General features: G+C 43.4%; 1 protein-coding gene across 1 annotated transcript; it reads right to left on the bottom strand.

The window, feature by feature from the left end:
- Positions 1-373: 373 nt before the first annotated feature.
- On the bottom strand, positions 374-9,478 carry LOC145406448 (uncharacterized). The gene is made up of 2 exons (XM_080277604.1): positions 9,440-9,478; positions 374-1,831 (listed from the first exon to the last, which is right to left on the bottom strand). The coding sequence occupies exons 1-2, from the start codon at positions 9,476-9,478 to the stop codon at positions 374-376; spliced, it is 1,497 nt and encodes a 498-aa protein (XP_080133730.1).
- Positions 9,479-12,180: the final 2,702 nt, after the last annotated feature.

Raw genomic sequence — 12,180 nt, 5'->3', positions numbered from 1 at the left:
GGAGTCGAGCGGCGACAACTCTTGCCTGTCAGAGAGTATCACTTAAAGTTGCCCGAGTCACCAGCCTGTGTTCCTTTTCATATCGACCATACTTAATCGATTTCACTTCTTGCATTACATAAATATTTAGCTATGACAAGGATTCTGTCTACGGCCGGTAGTGGCCTGGCAGATCTGAAGTGTTGGCTGCTGGCCAACAGCAGCCGATATCATTTGATCCTTTGTATCCTTCTGGTGAATCCATACTCTGGTATAGCAGATGTATGTACATGAAATTAAATGTGATTAAAGCAGATGGGTCAGTCCTGCGGCCAGGAAGTGAAGCATAATGTTCCACTGTGACCAGGTGAGACCCATGTGAAGCAAGAGGCAGTTACACCAGGACGTGGTCAGCTGGGAGTGCAGTGGCGGGAGCGGGAGCTACTGGCGCTGGTGCGAGAGGGGTGGGAGCCAAGGCAGTGGGCGCGAGAGGAGAGGCTGCTAAAGGAGGAGAATCAAGGCTCTCACGAGGTGGCCGTGACTCAGACAAACTGCGAGTGGCAGGTTGCAGTTTCTGCGTGTCCGTCTGATTACAGGAATCCGGGCAAGGTGGCCTCCGTCTCGCACGCGGTCGTCCTCGCGTCTGGCCACCTCCTTCTGCCCCCACGACACTCATGGTGCCCACAGGAACAGGTACAACGGGGGCACTGGCCAGTTGAGACAACCCACCCTGGAACATATCTGTTCGGCTATCCCAGGCAGGGCTCCCTGCCATATCAGCCGCAGGGGGTGAAGCCGTATGACCCTCCCTAGGAGGGGGAAGGATGCCCAAAGGCAAACACACTCGATACGGTACATATCCCTCGGCCCCGTGTGCTGTTCGCACATAAAGCCAGTCTCGGGTTTTAAACACAGCATTCACAATTATACCCAATGGCAGGAAAGGTCGAACGGGTGGCTGGTTTTGAGGTCGTGGCTCCGGGGTGCGCCGCATGTTGTGAAGGCGGGTGGCTGAGGCCAGAACCATGGGCAAATTAGCGGGCCGAGAAGGTGAAGCACGAGTCAGCAGCGCCTCCAGGTCACTCACCTGGTACCCGTACGCTACACCATCCCCTGCCTCACGTCCTGGTTCCAAACTCTCGTAGCACCCTGTCAAGCGGGCCAGCACACCTCCTACCATGCCCACCCCCGCCGCACTTTGCTGCAACCCTACTGAAGGAGGGTATGGTTGCTGAGTACCTCCGTGGCCGCCTCCGCCTGTGGGCATAGCAGGCATCGGCGGAGGGCTGGTTGCAGGGGGTGGATGGTCACCTGGGGTGGGTCTAGGTCGATGCTGGCGGGATCTGGATGCAGAAGAGCAACGAACTCTACGGTCGCCACCATTGCCCCCAGGGCCGCGGGGCTCACTGGATACACTTCTCACTCGCGCCCCGTCGCTTTCCATTGGCATACCACATCCTCCACCCACACCAACACCAACACCCACATTGACACCAAGACCTGGGGACATGGGGACTCCTGCTGTAGGGTCGATGGGAGGTGGAGATGGCCACTGGTGCTGTGGGTTGTGCCGCCATCCTCCTGCTCCTCCATTAGGACCACCACCACCAACTAGAGCTTGATTTGGAGGCGTCCCTAAGCCTTGTGGTGATGCCCCAAGCCCCTGCGGTGTCACTGGTGGGGGCGGAGGACGGGTATCTCTTCGGCGGGGTCGATTCTCGGACATGTCGTGGTAGTGGTGGTCGCGGGTGCCCAACATTGCTGTGTGATGCGGGGCGTCCGACAGGCTGAGGCTGGCCACCACGTCTGGCAGGGTCGCTCCGCTCTTGTCGCCGGCCCCGCTGGTGCTCACCTGCGATAGAGAACATGTCAGACACACTGATAACACAATGCGGTTTGGTAATCACATTCAGCAAGTTACAGTACAGATTTGATCATTATACAACGAGCTTTTTTTTTTTTTCCAGACATTGACTCGCCCATTATGAACACTAAATTAAATCATTGCTTTGCCTTTACACGTCAGACAGAATTAACTCTAGCTCTGAGCGTGAAATATATATACATAAATAAATATATATATATATATATATATATATATATATATATATATATATATATATATTTTTTATTTAGTAAGCTATGATGTAAACTATCACTTCCATCTGTTATTCTGCGTTTTCCAGCCTGTATATTCACTGCATTAATTATATCACTAGAACTAATTGAACTACATTACGCCAGCACTAATATACTGCAGTTTTGAAATATTTCCATGAAATGTCCAATATTAACTGTTTGTTGGATTTGACTTTTTGATACTTTTAACACCTTTGATACTGTTAACGTATACACAGAAGGATATATGATAAAATGGTAGCAACTATGATTTTCATGAGAAATACAAAGTGGATATTTATTCATTAGCTGCAGGATCAGTTCAATTGTATTTCTTTCTATTGTGCGTTGCCCCTGGGTAGAGGTCTTTGGTTTTTGGTCATTAAGTGCTACACGCGCCAAATTCCAAAGTCCTCCACCCAAGGGCAACGCCTTAGCCTTTATCGAAAAATGGGGACAGAGCGTAAAACTCAAAAAGAAGAAAGAAGTGGAGATATATGTCTATACATGGGCAAAACATGCTAAATCAGTTAGTAGTGTGGCAGGAGAGCAAAAAGGTGTCCAGACGATCACAAAGAATTATTCAGAACGCATGACAATTTTAACAGTTATGAAAGCAGAGACAGTGAAAACAAAACAAAAAAATGTATAAAAAAGCATAATCAAGCGCTTGTGTGTGTGTGTGTGTGTGTGTGTGTGTGTGTGTGTGTGTGTGTGTGTGTGTGTGTGTGTGTGTGTGTGTGTGTGTGTGTGTGTGTGTGTGTGTGTGTGTGTGTGTGCGCGCGCGCGCGCGCGCGCGCGCCCACGTACTTGAATTAGATGTAGTGAAATTGAACGACACCTTTAAACTGTTCCAACCTGCTGATGTCTGTCTTATAATATCTAAACAAAATGAAGCTGTGCATATGTGTCCGTTTCTTTCACGAGAAAGGTAATAGATATCAGCCTAATTCTTTTTTGCATTAGCTCGAGGTAAGTCCAAGGAGAGTCAGAAAAATACCAAACAAAACTCGCGCGATTTAACGACGCGAAATTTTAGGAAATTGAGACACGCGGAAACATGTGAAAATTATTTTTCTTTTTTTACCTTTTAGTCAGAATTTAGTCGTGGGCTCAATAACCGTATGGAGGCAAAGAGAATGGTGTTTGGAAACATTTTGTCGTGGAAAGGATAGGCTATTAGTCTCACAAATTTCTTCCGGGCGTGCACTGGTCTTATTATGTTCTTGATGTCGAAAGATCATTTTATTCAACTTAGGAAAAAACACTGCTGATATAAGAGTTAATGGGGGCTGTCTTTAACGCCTGCAGCTCAAACTATACCCACTAATTTAAATAAAACCTTGAGGATGTAGCAAGAATTCTATGAACAAGGCGTCCTTGGGTTGTAGGGATTTTTTTTATTTACTTTAGGGAAAGGCTTTTCGAATGATGCAGGTTAGATGTTTCCTGGCATCTTTAACCTCTTCACTGCTTGGGTGCTCTCCTACGCTGAGCAAAATCGTCTGCTTTGCTTTCACTAACCCCATCAAACTCTTGGGTCATCCCCAATGATAAGCAAAATCGTCTGAATGCAGCATCAATATCAAATATGTAACTGGAATGAAGGGATAACAATAATGATGATGATGATGATGATGATGATTGTTGTTGCTGTTGTTGTTGTTCTTTTTGTGACCCGAGACGTTAACCCAGTGGACTGCAGACTGAAGTGGCCTTCCTGCAACCCACCATTCTCCTTTCAGAGGATATGAAATGATGGAGTTCATTTAATCCTTTCACGGCACACGGCCCGCTTACTTGCTTCATTCTGGCTACAACAGTCGATTTTACTCAACTGAAGTACAGCATAGCGGAACTATATGGGTTAAGCCCCGTGAATCAGGTTACGTATTTGCTTAGTATATTCTTAATCTTTCCATACGACTTTATTTGACTTAAGAAAGGTCTTCTTTATTGTAGGGGTTAATGAAGGCTATATCTTATCCCTGCAGTTCGAATGGCCCCTCCTAAACATAATAAAAGTTTCTGACTCACTTGATTAATCCCATAATGGATGATGAGTGTTTTATAGGAATGGTTTAACCCCTTCAGTACTAGAGCTCCGTGATGGAGAGAGACATCTTCATGTGGTGGCCTCGAAATAACTGAGCTGTTCCAATGTCCGGTTATGCAAAAGTCCCTCACCTCATTCTATAATCCACCGGGTGACATTTTCAGATGAACCTGAGGCCACAACATTTACAAATGCATGAGAGCCTGCCTTACCGTTAACAAAATCGTTTGGTGGTACCTAATGTAGACTGTAATGGAATCAATAATGTCATAGTGTTGAAAGGTTGAGGGAGCATGCTTCTTACTCGATCATTATAATTGATTCTCGATGCTAAATTAATCGTCCTTCTATTCCTGTGATGCAGCCAATAACCCAACGACATCATCATGAACAAAGTGAAGATAACTTCTTACCACTCACTACGAGAGGCCTCCCCTAAGCTTAATCAAATCGTTCGCTGTGGGTATAGTAAAAAACGTCATCGTACCGCAGGTTTTAGCCCTTCCAGTACAATAACATCGTTTTCGTTCTGTCTCTGCTACCAACCATCACTGGATTTTATTCAGCTCTGAATAGACCTCTACTGATGAAGTGGCACATGAAGGCAATATCTAATACATTCAAGTAGAAAAGTTTCTCCGAAGTTGAACAAAAGCTGTCGGTGGCAGTAATAACAGAAGGGTGTATAGTCATCAAACAGAAGTGGTGGTTAACACTCAAGCCTCTGTAGCTCACAGTCCGATAAAATCATCTGGCTTTAGCTGAAATAAAAGGCTAGAGCTGTGGTGTCCGTAATATACAGTTAATGGTTCCACTATTACTACTCAGATTCCAGTCACTCCCTCCCACCGAATAAAATCACCTGGCATTAGCTGGAATAAAATGCTAGAGAAAACACTAAGTGAAAGAGTTATGGGCGTATTATAGGTAGCATGGGAGGCTTCGTAGCACCGCTTGTTTAGCGATTGTTTTGCATCTTATATCTTAACATTATCTTGCATGCTATTTCTCTTATATTAATGTCGAACTGGTTGCATCACTTACATGTATGAAAACATTAGAGTATAATGTGCAGAATAAGTCGTTAAGGCAGAGGTGTTACACAGTATCCTAGTCACCGAGAATAGGACCAAAAACATCACGTTGGGGTGTTGCGTCGTGCAGTACATGCCCCTAACCCCTTCCATTTGTTTACGTCTTTCTGTTAATTCTTGCTACTTCCAAACAGTTTCATCCAGCTTAGGAGCCACCGCGCTCAGGGGAGTGGGTTTACCCCTTAAATTTGATGATGTCCTATAGTTTTTAGTACAAGTGCTCGTGGGCCCTTCGGGCCCCTCGCACTTGCTCCTGCGGAGGGCTCTCGCATTTATGTGCTGTTCTAGTGTAACGTTGTCACTTGGATTTTTTGCAGCTAACCAATTGATCGTGTTATTTGCAGCTACGGTAAGGGAACCCAGTTTACTTTAGTTCTACCTCTCGGCCAAAAATTCTAAGGAGATCCTATGCTGGGCGCCAGGACCGGCGTTTTTTTGGTCAAAATGTGATCCCTCATTAAATACAGTAAAAGTTTTTCAATCGTGATGGGACCAAGTATTTTTCACATCAGCGAATTTTTTGCGATTTCTGTGCCAACTTTGGTGCGATTTGAATGTGTAGTTTTGGCAGCCCAAAACACACACACACACACACACACACACACACACACACACACACACACACACACACACACACGGCTACTGCTATAGTATGTTAGATTCTAGCAATCTTCACTTTTGTTTTTTACATGAACCCTTTCAGCCCGATGATGTCATTTGTATTTTCTTCCTTCTCCAAAACAATTTTATTCAAGTGAAAGGAAGGCCCAATAGTGAACGGCCTTGCGAAGGTTTTATCTTATCCGTACAGTTTGAACAGTATCTCCTAAGCTAAATAAAATGATCTGGTGATGCCAAGAATGAAATGTTAAAATGACGTCATCTTAGCGAAGGGGTTCAGACAGAGTTTCTGAACTATAAATTTTAGATATAGCCTTCAGTAATTCCTTCTCTATTGAAGGGCTTATATACTCTGATTAGAACCATCCAGGGGCAGCAGGAATAAAATATAATGACGAACTGAGACTGAAGTGGTGGATTCTCATGGTCGGGTCAACTCTTGTACTCCAGTTTACACTAAACAGTTTTATCAGGCTGAGAGACAGGGGCGGATGTCGTAGCTTATCTCTTATCATTACCGTCACCAATCAGTTTTATTCAACTTTGGAGACGCCTTTCGAACTGAAGAGATTAGATATGTTCTTCATTGGCCCCTTAGCTACTACATGCTTGTGTGAAGTCATTAAAAAAATTGTCTGGTTGTAACTGGAAGCAAACTGATGTCATCGGATCGAAAAGGTTAGGTAGGTCTGTTGGTGTCCATTCTTTGCCATAGACGGGAAGCAGGTAGGCTACACACGAGAAAGTATACGCAGACAGCAGGTATACACGGAATGCAGGCATACACGGAAAACAGGTGTACGTTGCGTGTGAAGAGGACAGTGTGCGTTTGTGTAAAGATGCAGGAAAAAATATGCACCTGAAGCAATCATACAAGAGAAAATAAACAGGGGAAGAAGGTATACATAGCATGTGTGAAGTAGCCAGTATGCGTGCGTGGAGGTGCAGGAAAGGTATACATAGTCCTGTTTGACAGGTGTGCGTGCATCGACTTGGCCCAGGGTTAAGACTAAGAATCTTGTGGTAGGCAAGTATCAGTGTGGGATCAGGGGAGTTTTCTGTGTGTGTGTGTGTGTGTTTAAAGAAGACTATGTGTTCACTGAATGAGGATGTATGTGTATGCTTTTATATCATACAGTCTGTGTGTATGTGTGAATTGTATTGTATATATCATAGTGTCAGGCTTGCATATGCCGGACATAAGGCAGGCACCTCTGCCATACAAGTTCAAGCCATGTTTTATGAGTCCTGAGGACCATATGATCCGTAGACTCTCGGAACACTACTTTCTATAACTGGAGAAGTTCTCTACTCCCATCCAGCACTTCGCGCATGGATATACCTGTGGAAGACTTTTTAAGATTAGGGCTGTAACAAAATGTGGAAACTGTGATGGAGCTGTGTGGGCAGAGGAGTCTGTATATGTTATCGAAGGATCCTAGGCAGGTTGCGAACATGGGTGAACACATGAGTGGACATACTACGGCACCCTCTTAAATATAGATCCCTGGAGGAACTCATCCTAAATCAGGAGGATGCGTAGACTATAGCATGGCCCGACTGCCAGAGAGCTCCTATTATCCAATAAAATTACACTAAGAGCTTCAGCCACCTCACGACGTGGTACTCTTTGTTGTTATGGCCAAACGATTTTATTAAGCTTAGTAGGGGTTTTCCAACCTCTACAATATGGTGTAAAGACATCACTTTCAAGGTGTTTCAGATCTTGGCTAGTTTTCTTGCTACCGCCCAATGGCTATGTTCGGCTTGGGAGTAGTTCTCGTTCCTCTAAGGAATACGGTAGCTAAAAACTGTCCCACAGCCGAGAAAACAAAATCCTCGTTTTAATTCGTAATTTTTTCGTCCTCTGTTTTTATTTAGTCTTACTAGATTATTAAAAAAAAAAGAAAAAGTACCAGTGTTACATTTAAAACAAAATTGTCAGTTTCTCAGACCTACATGGCTAGGTGTATGGAAAGGGTTATGATCTTTTGGAACATATTTTTCAGTTACATTGTGAGGACAAAAATCAAAGTTTATTTTGGGTGAGATGCATGGATTCACTGCATCAATAAACACAAAGGGTTGTGGTCAATGATGGTAAATATAAAGGAATGGAAAAGTCGTTGTATCTTGCATTAGACAGATGGACAGTAAAGAAGTGAGAATTTTAGGATAACGGGGACTGCTTGATTGCATTTAAAGATGAGGTTTATGATAAAAGAAATTGGGAGTATCGTGTAGTGTGGAGAGAGAGAGAGAGAGAGAGAGAGAGAGAGAGAGAGAGAGAGAGAGAGAGAGCACCCTCGAAAGGAGATGACCAGAGGAAGCTCATTTAGAAAAGATTTGAAGACAAATTTCTCTGACTCAGTTCTGATTTAACCATGCCGAGCAAAGCTCAACCATACACGTGACCTGAACTTGGGCACGAAGACATAAGTTCCTTGTTTCGCGACTGTAACCCTGTGAGCAAAAAGAAACAGCGGTTTAGCACATTCAACCTCTTAGAAACTAATTGAGCATGAAAAGTAATGTGGTCTTTCCAAGAAAGGCCACGAGAAAGAGACCTGAAAGGTATTGATAGAGAGAAGGTGAATATTAAGTTGGTAACAGCAAAGTGATAATAATGTAGAATTATGTGGTAAGCAAAAAGATGAAATACGGTGTTTTTTTAACAATAAACCAAAATAGATATATCTTAAGCTGGCCTCAGCACGTAAGATATGTTAGTAATCGTTTTTCTGAGAGCTTAGGGCAGAGAATGGAAAAGTTAAGAGTAGGTCGTCAGTATCTAGAAACAGGACAAGATGAATTCTTAGATTACTGCTGAGTTAAAGATGGGCATGTTAAAAAGACAGATATCTAAGAAATATCCCTATGGGAAAAACAAGGCTAAGATTACTGAAGTTTGTGATGAAAATCGTGTGTACAGCATATAGTGTCAGGATGCATTTAAGAATTGCGACAAATGTACTCATTACGTGGTGAAAATGTGTGTGTGTGTGTGTGTGTGTGTGTGTGTGTGTGTGTGTGTGTGTGTGTGTGTGTGTGTGTGTGTGTGTGTGTGTGAGGGACAGCGTATGAGCGAGTAGTGACTCCATGCCGGGGGTGCATGTGTGGAGCAGGCCTGCCCAACCAGTCCCCAAGGGCAACGAGGGAAAAAAAAATAAAATAAAATAAAGATGAGAGAATGTGATGGAAGTCGAGAAGACAAAATGATAGGTGGAGGTTATATTAAAATGAAAGGGGTAGTGTACCAGGTGAACCCAAGCTCCACCATGCAACAAGCGACCAGCGCTGGGGTGGTGAAAGTCACATTTTTTATTTATATGTCTTTGTCACCGATACATACCTGATACTTTCTACCGATTATCTTATAACGCTTGCATGCTGTCCCAGGAGCACATAAACGCCTATATGTTTATCAGCATCATACAGAAAGACAAGCAGACCGACACAGCATAGAGGAAAGTGATAATGATAATTTCATAATGATTAATACCATCTGATGATCATATATGCTCAGATTTTCTGTAAACTAGCTTAATGTAAAGAACTTGAATGTACTTACTTTCTTTGCCTTGCGAACAGCTGGCTTCCACAGGTCCATGGGCCAGTTCACTGTTCACTTGAAGACTCGCCTGTTGTACTGGCCTCAAGTGATTACTCAGCAAGTTCAGTGCAGATATCTTTACTTCATTTACTTTGCCTTGTACTGTGTCCTATCACTTCAGTTCAGAGTAATTAAGAATTTTATTGCACTGTCAAACTGCACATAAGATAACTAAGCAGTTGTAAGGCACTTCAGCTTAGATGAATAATGGAAGAGGCAGTCAAGTTAATAGGGACAGCGGCAGTTGTCTTTACATTTACAAATGGTCTGTCTTTTCTAAGTCAAGTATCTCAACACCTGGATGAGACACATATTTGTATCGAGTTCTTGACGGAGGGCCTCTGTGACAAGTAAACACCGGAACACTGGCCAGACTTCAGGTGACGAAAGCGCCGTAGCACTTGTGGAGAAGGATCGCCGGGTGAGCCTGGGGTCGCCCCTTGGGTAACATGGGTATCGGGGCCACCGGGAACGACTCACCAACTACCGCCCGCCCGTCACCCTCGTCTGTTCGCCGCCCGGTGTGCTTCTGGCCAGGGCTGGCATAAGTGTTTTCCTAGAAGTCGTGTGGGTGAGTGTGGACGGCCGCCGGACACACAGGCTGCTCCTGGAAGCGTCCCTCCTTCTTGTAGACCCGACTGAAACGGTTCTCCTTCCAGCCACCAGATGCACGTCACGTCACCAAGCTGAGGGAGAGGTGAGCACTCGGTTAATGTTTCTTACCTCAGATTTTTTACTCTGGTCAGGCGACAACAAACCTTCCCTTCCTCCCTCGAGCAATGTCGCAAGCATTTCCGAAGCGCCTGCAAGACATGAGTCACTTTAATGAATACTTGTGGCGAGCCGGTTAGACCATGCAAAGGAAATGAAGGAACACAAGCAAAGTCATCCTCAGCCTAAAGCCAATAATCTCAACATGGGATGAGTAACCTCGAGGGAAATTATTGTGCTTCGGAACGGGAAAATACACAGACACAAACATTAATACACATGCCGCCTGCAAGGAAAAGAAAATAAGATAAGCCATACAAATTACCGTGACAAGAAACAGTTCACCAGCATATATGGAAATACAGTGATACACACAATAACAGCCATCTCAGTCACGAGAGGAAGGAAAGAATTAGAATACAAGTGTGACCCAAGCCTTTTCTAGGCCACTGAAGAAATTTGCAAAGAAAATAACAAGACTCTATAAGTTACGAAAAATATTAATTCTTGAAACATATATATATATATATATATATATATATATATATATATATATATATATATATATATATATATATATATATATATATATATATATATATATATATATATATATATATATATATATATATATATATATATATATATATATATATAAAACCCCTTTCACTGGGACGACATAATTATTTTCAATAATACTCTTGGTACTTTCACACGATTTTATTCAGCTTAAGAGAATACTCAACTACTGAGGAGCTTAATGGCGTCTATACTAAAACCATCAGTTTCCAAAAATTTGTCCTTACCCAAATGAAATCATATTTAGACAGGAGGACTAAAATGATAAATAATTCGTCGGACTGAAAGGCCTGAATACTAAACTGTTACGCTGCCTAGCTAGGATGACACTATGAAGAAAGTAGCCAACAACAATAGCAGTGTCTATCACATGTGATGACAGACAGTGCTTATTTTAAACTTTAGAAAATATGAACAATATTTATGATCTAAAGATAAGCCAGGACAAATACGCCTTATCTGTGCTGACGCAAAATAACACAGGTCACGAGTCAAAGCTATATTGTGGTTATAAACTATTGTAGAAAAAAAAGGGGCGCTCATCTGTCCTGGTCAAATGAAAAATAAAAGTGGTAGCAATCAAAAGCGTTCTTCATTTACTGGGTCAATTAATATAAAAACGGGAAATCCCCAAGAAATGATGACGGACATGAGTTTACCAGAGACGAAAGGTGAAGGTAGGAGGTTGAGAGAAAGTTTTTACCATAATTACTCCACTTACGGCATCCCCATCACCATTGTACATGACACTGGATGAGGGATGGGAGGGTTAGATGGGAGAGGTTAGGTTAAACAGTACGTCCGAGAAAAGGATATACTGTATTTAGTGTCGCTGTCTCGTCAGTTATGGAGGCTCGCTTCATCCTCACCTGCTTATTTCTGCATACGGCATGTTAATGGAGCCGCGGTGGCCCAGTAGCTGGAGTCGTTTTGCTTTTAAATGTGTCCGACTCTGGCCATAGACTTAGCAGCCCGCTTCCTGAGTCCCAGCAGTCTTCCTACATACTGTACTATACACCTCCGCATGCCACCACTTCGGCGCTAAAACCCACCGTTCATATGGAATACATGCAAATGCTGTCTCATGCACGATTGGTGTATTGATTTTAGAGGGTGCGTTTTGCGACATATCAATGGGTCGTATGGTAGATAGTAAGGTCTACATTAACGAAATTCAAATCCTTAGACTGTTCCCTGCTCCAACCAGGATTCAAAACTGCCCCCACTGACACTGCCGGCCACCACTGCCAACTGGACACCGCCTTGTCTCTCGATACGTGCATCCCAGGTACAGGGTTCGAGCCAGGCCGTGGCTGATATATGAAGTGAATAGTGCTAAGTTTATTTTTTCACATGCATGAATATGTATGAGCCTTGTCGATTCCACCGGTGAAAAATACAGCCTCTCT

This window comes from Coenobita brevimanus, chromosome 70, assembly GCF_032717465.1.
Source record: "Coenobita brevimanus isolate Jiangsu-jjx chromosome 70, ASM3271746v2, whole genome shotgun sequence".
In the NCBI taxonomy this organism is placed as follows: Eukaryota; Metazoa; Arthropoda; class Malacostraca; order Decapoda; family Coenobitidae; genus Coenobita; species Coenobita brevimanus.
Note: the sequence above shows the minus strand (reverse complement) of the source record. Positions and strands in the feature narration are given on the sequence as shown.

What these genes read in the sequence shown, in the direction of transcription:
- LOC145406448 (XM_080277604.1), bottom strand. Translation starts at nt 9,478, where the DNA reads ATGGACCTGTGGAAGCCAGCTGTTCGCAAGGCAAAGAAA. An exon ending in CTGTTCGCAAGGCAAAGAAA is followed by an intron (nt 1,832 to 9,439) that starts GTAAGTACATTC and finishes TCTCTATCGCAG; the next exon opens with GTGAGCACCAGCGGGGCCGG.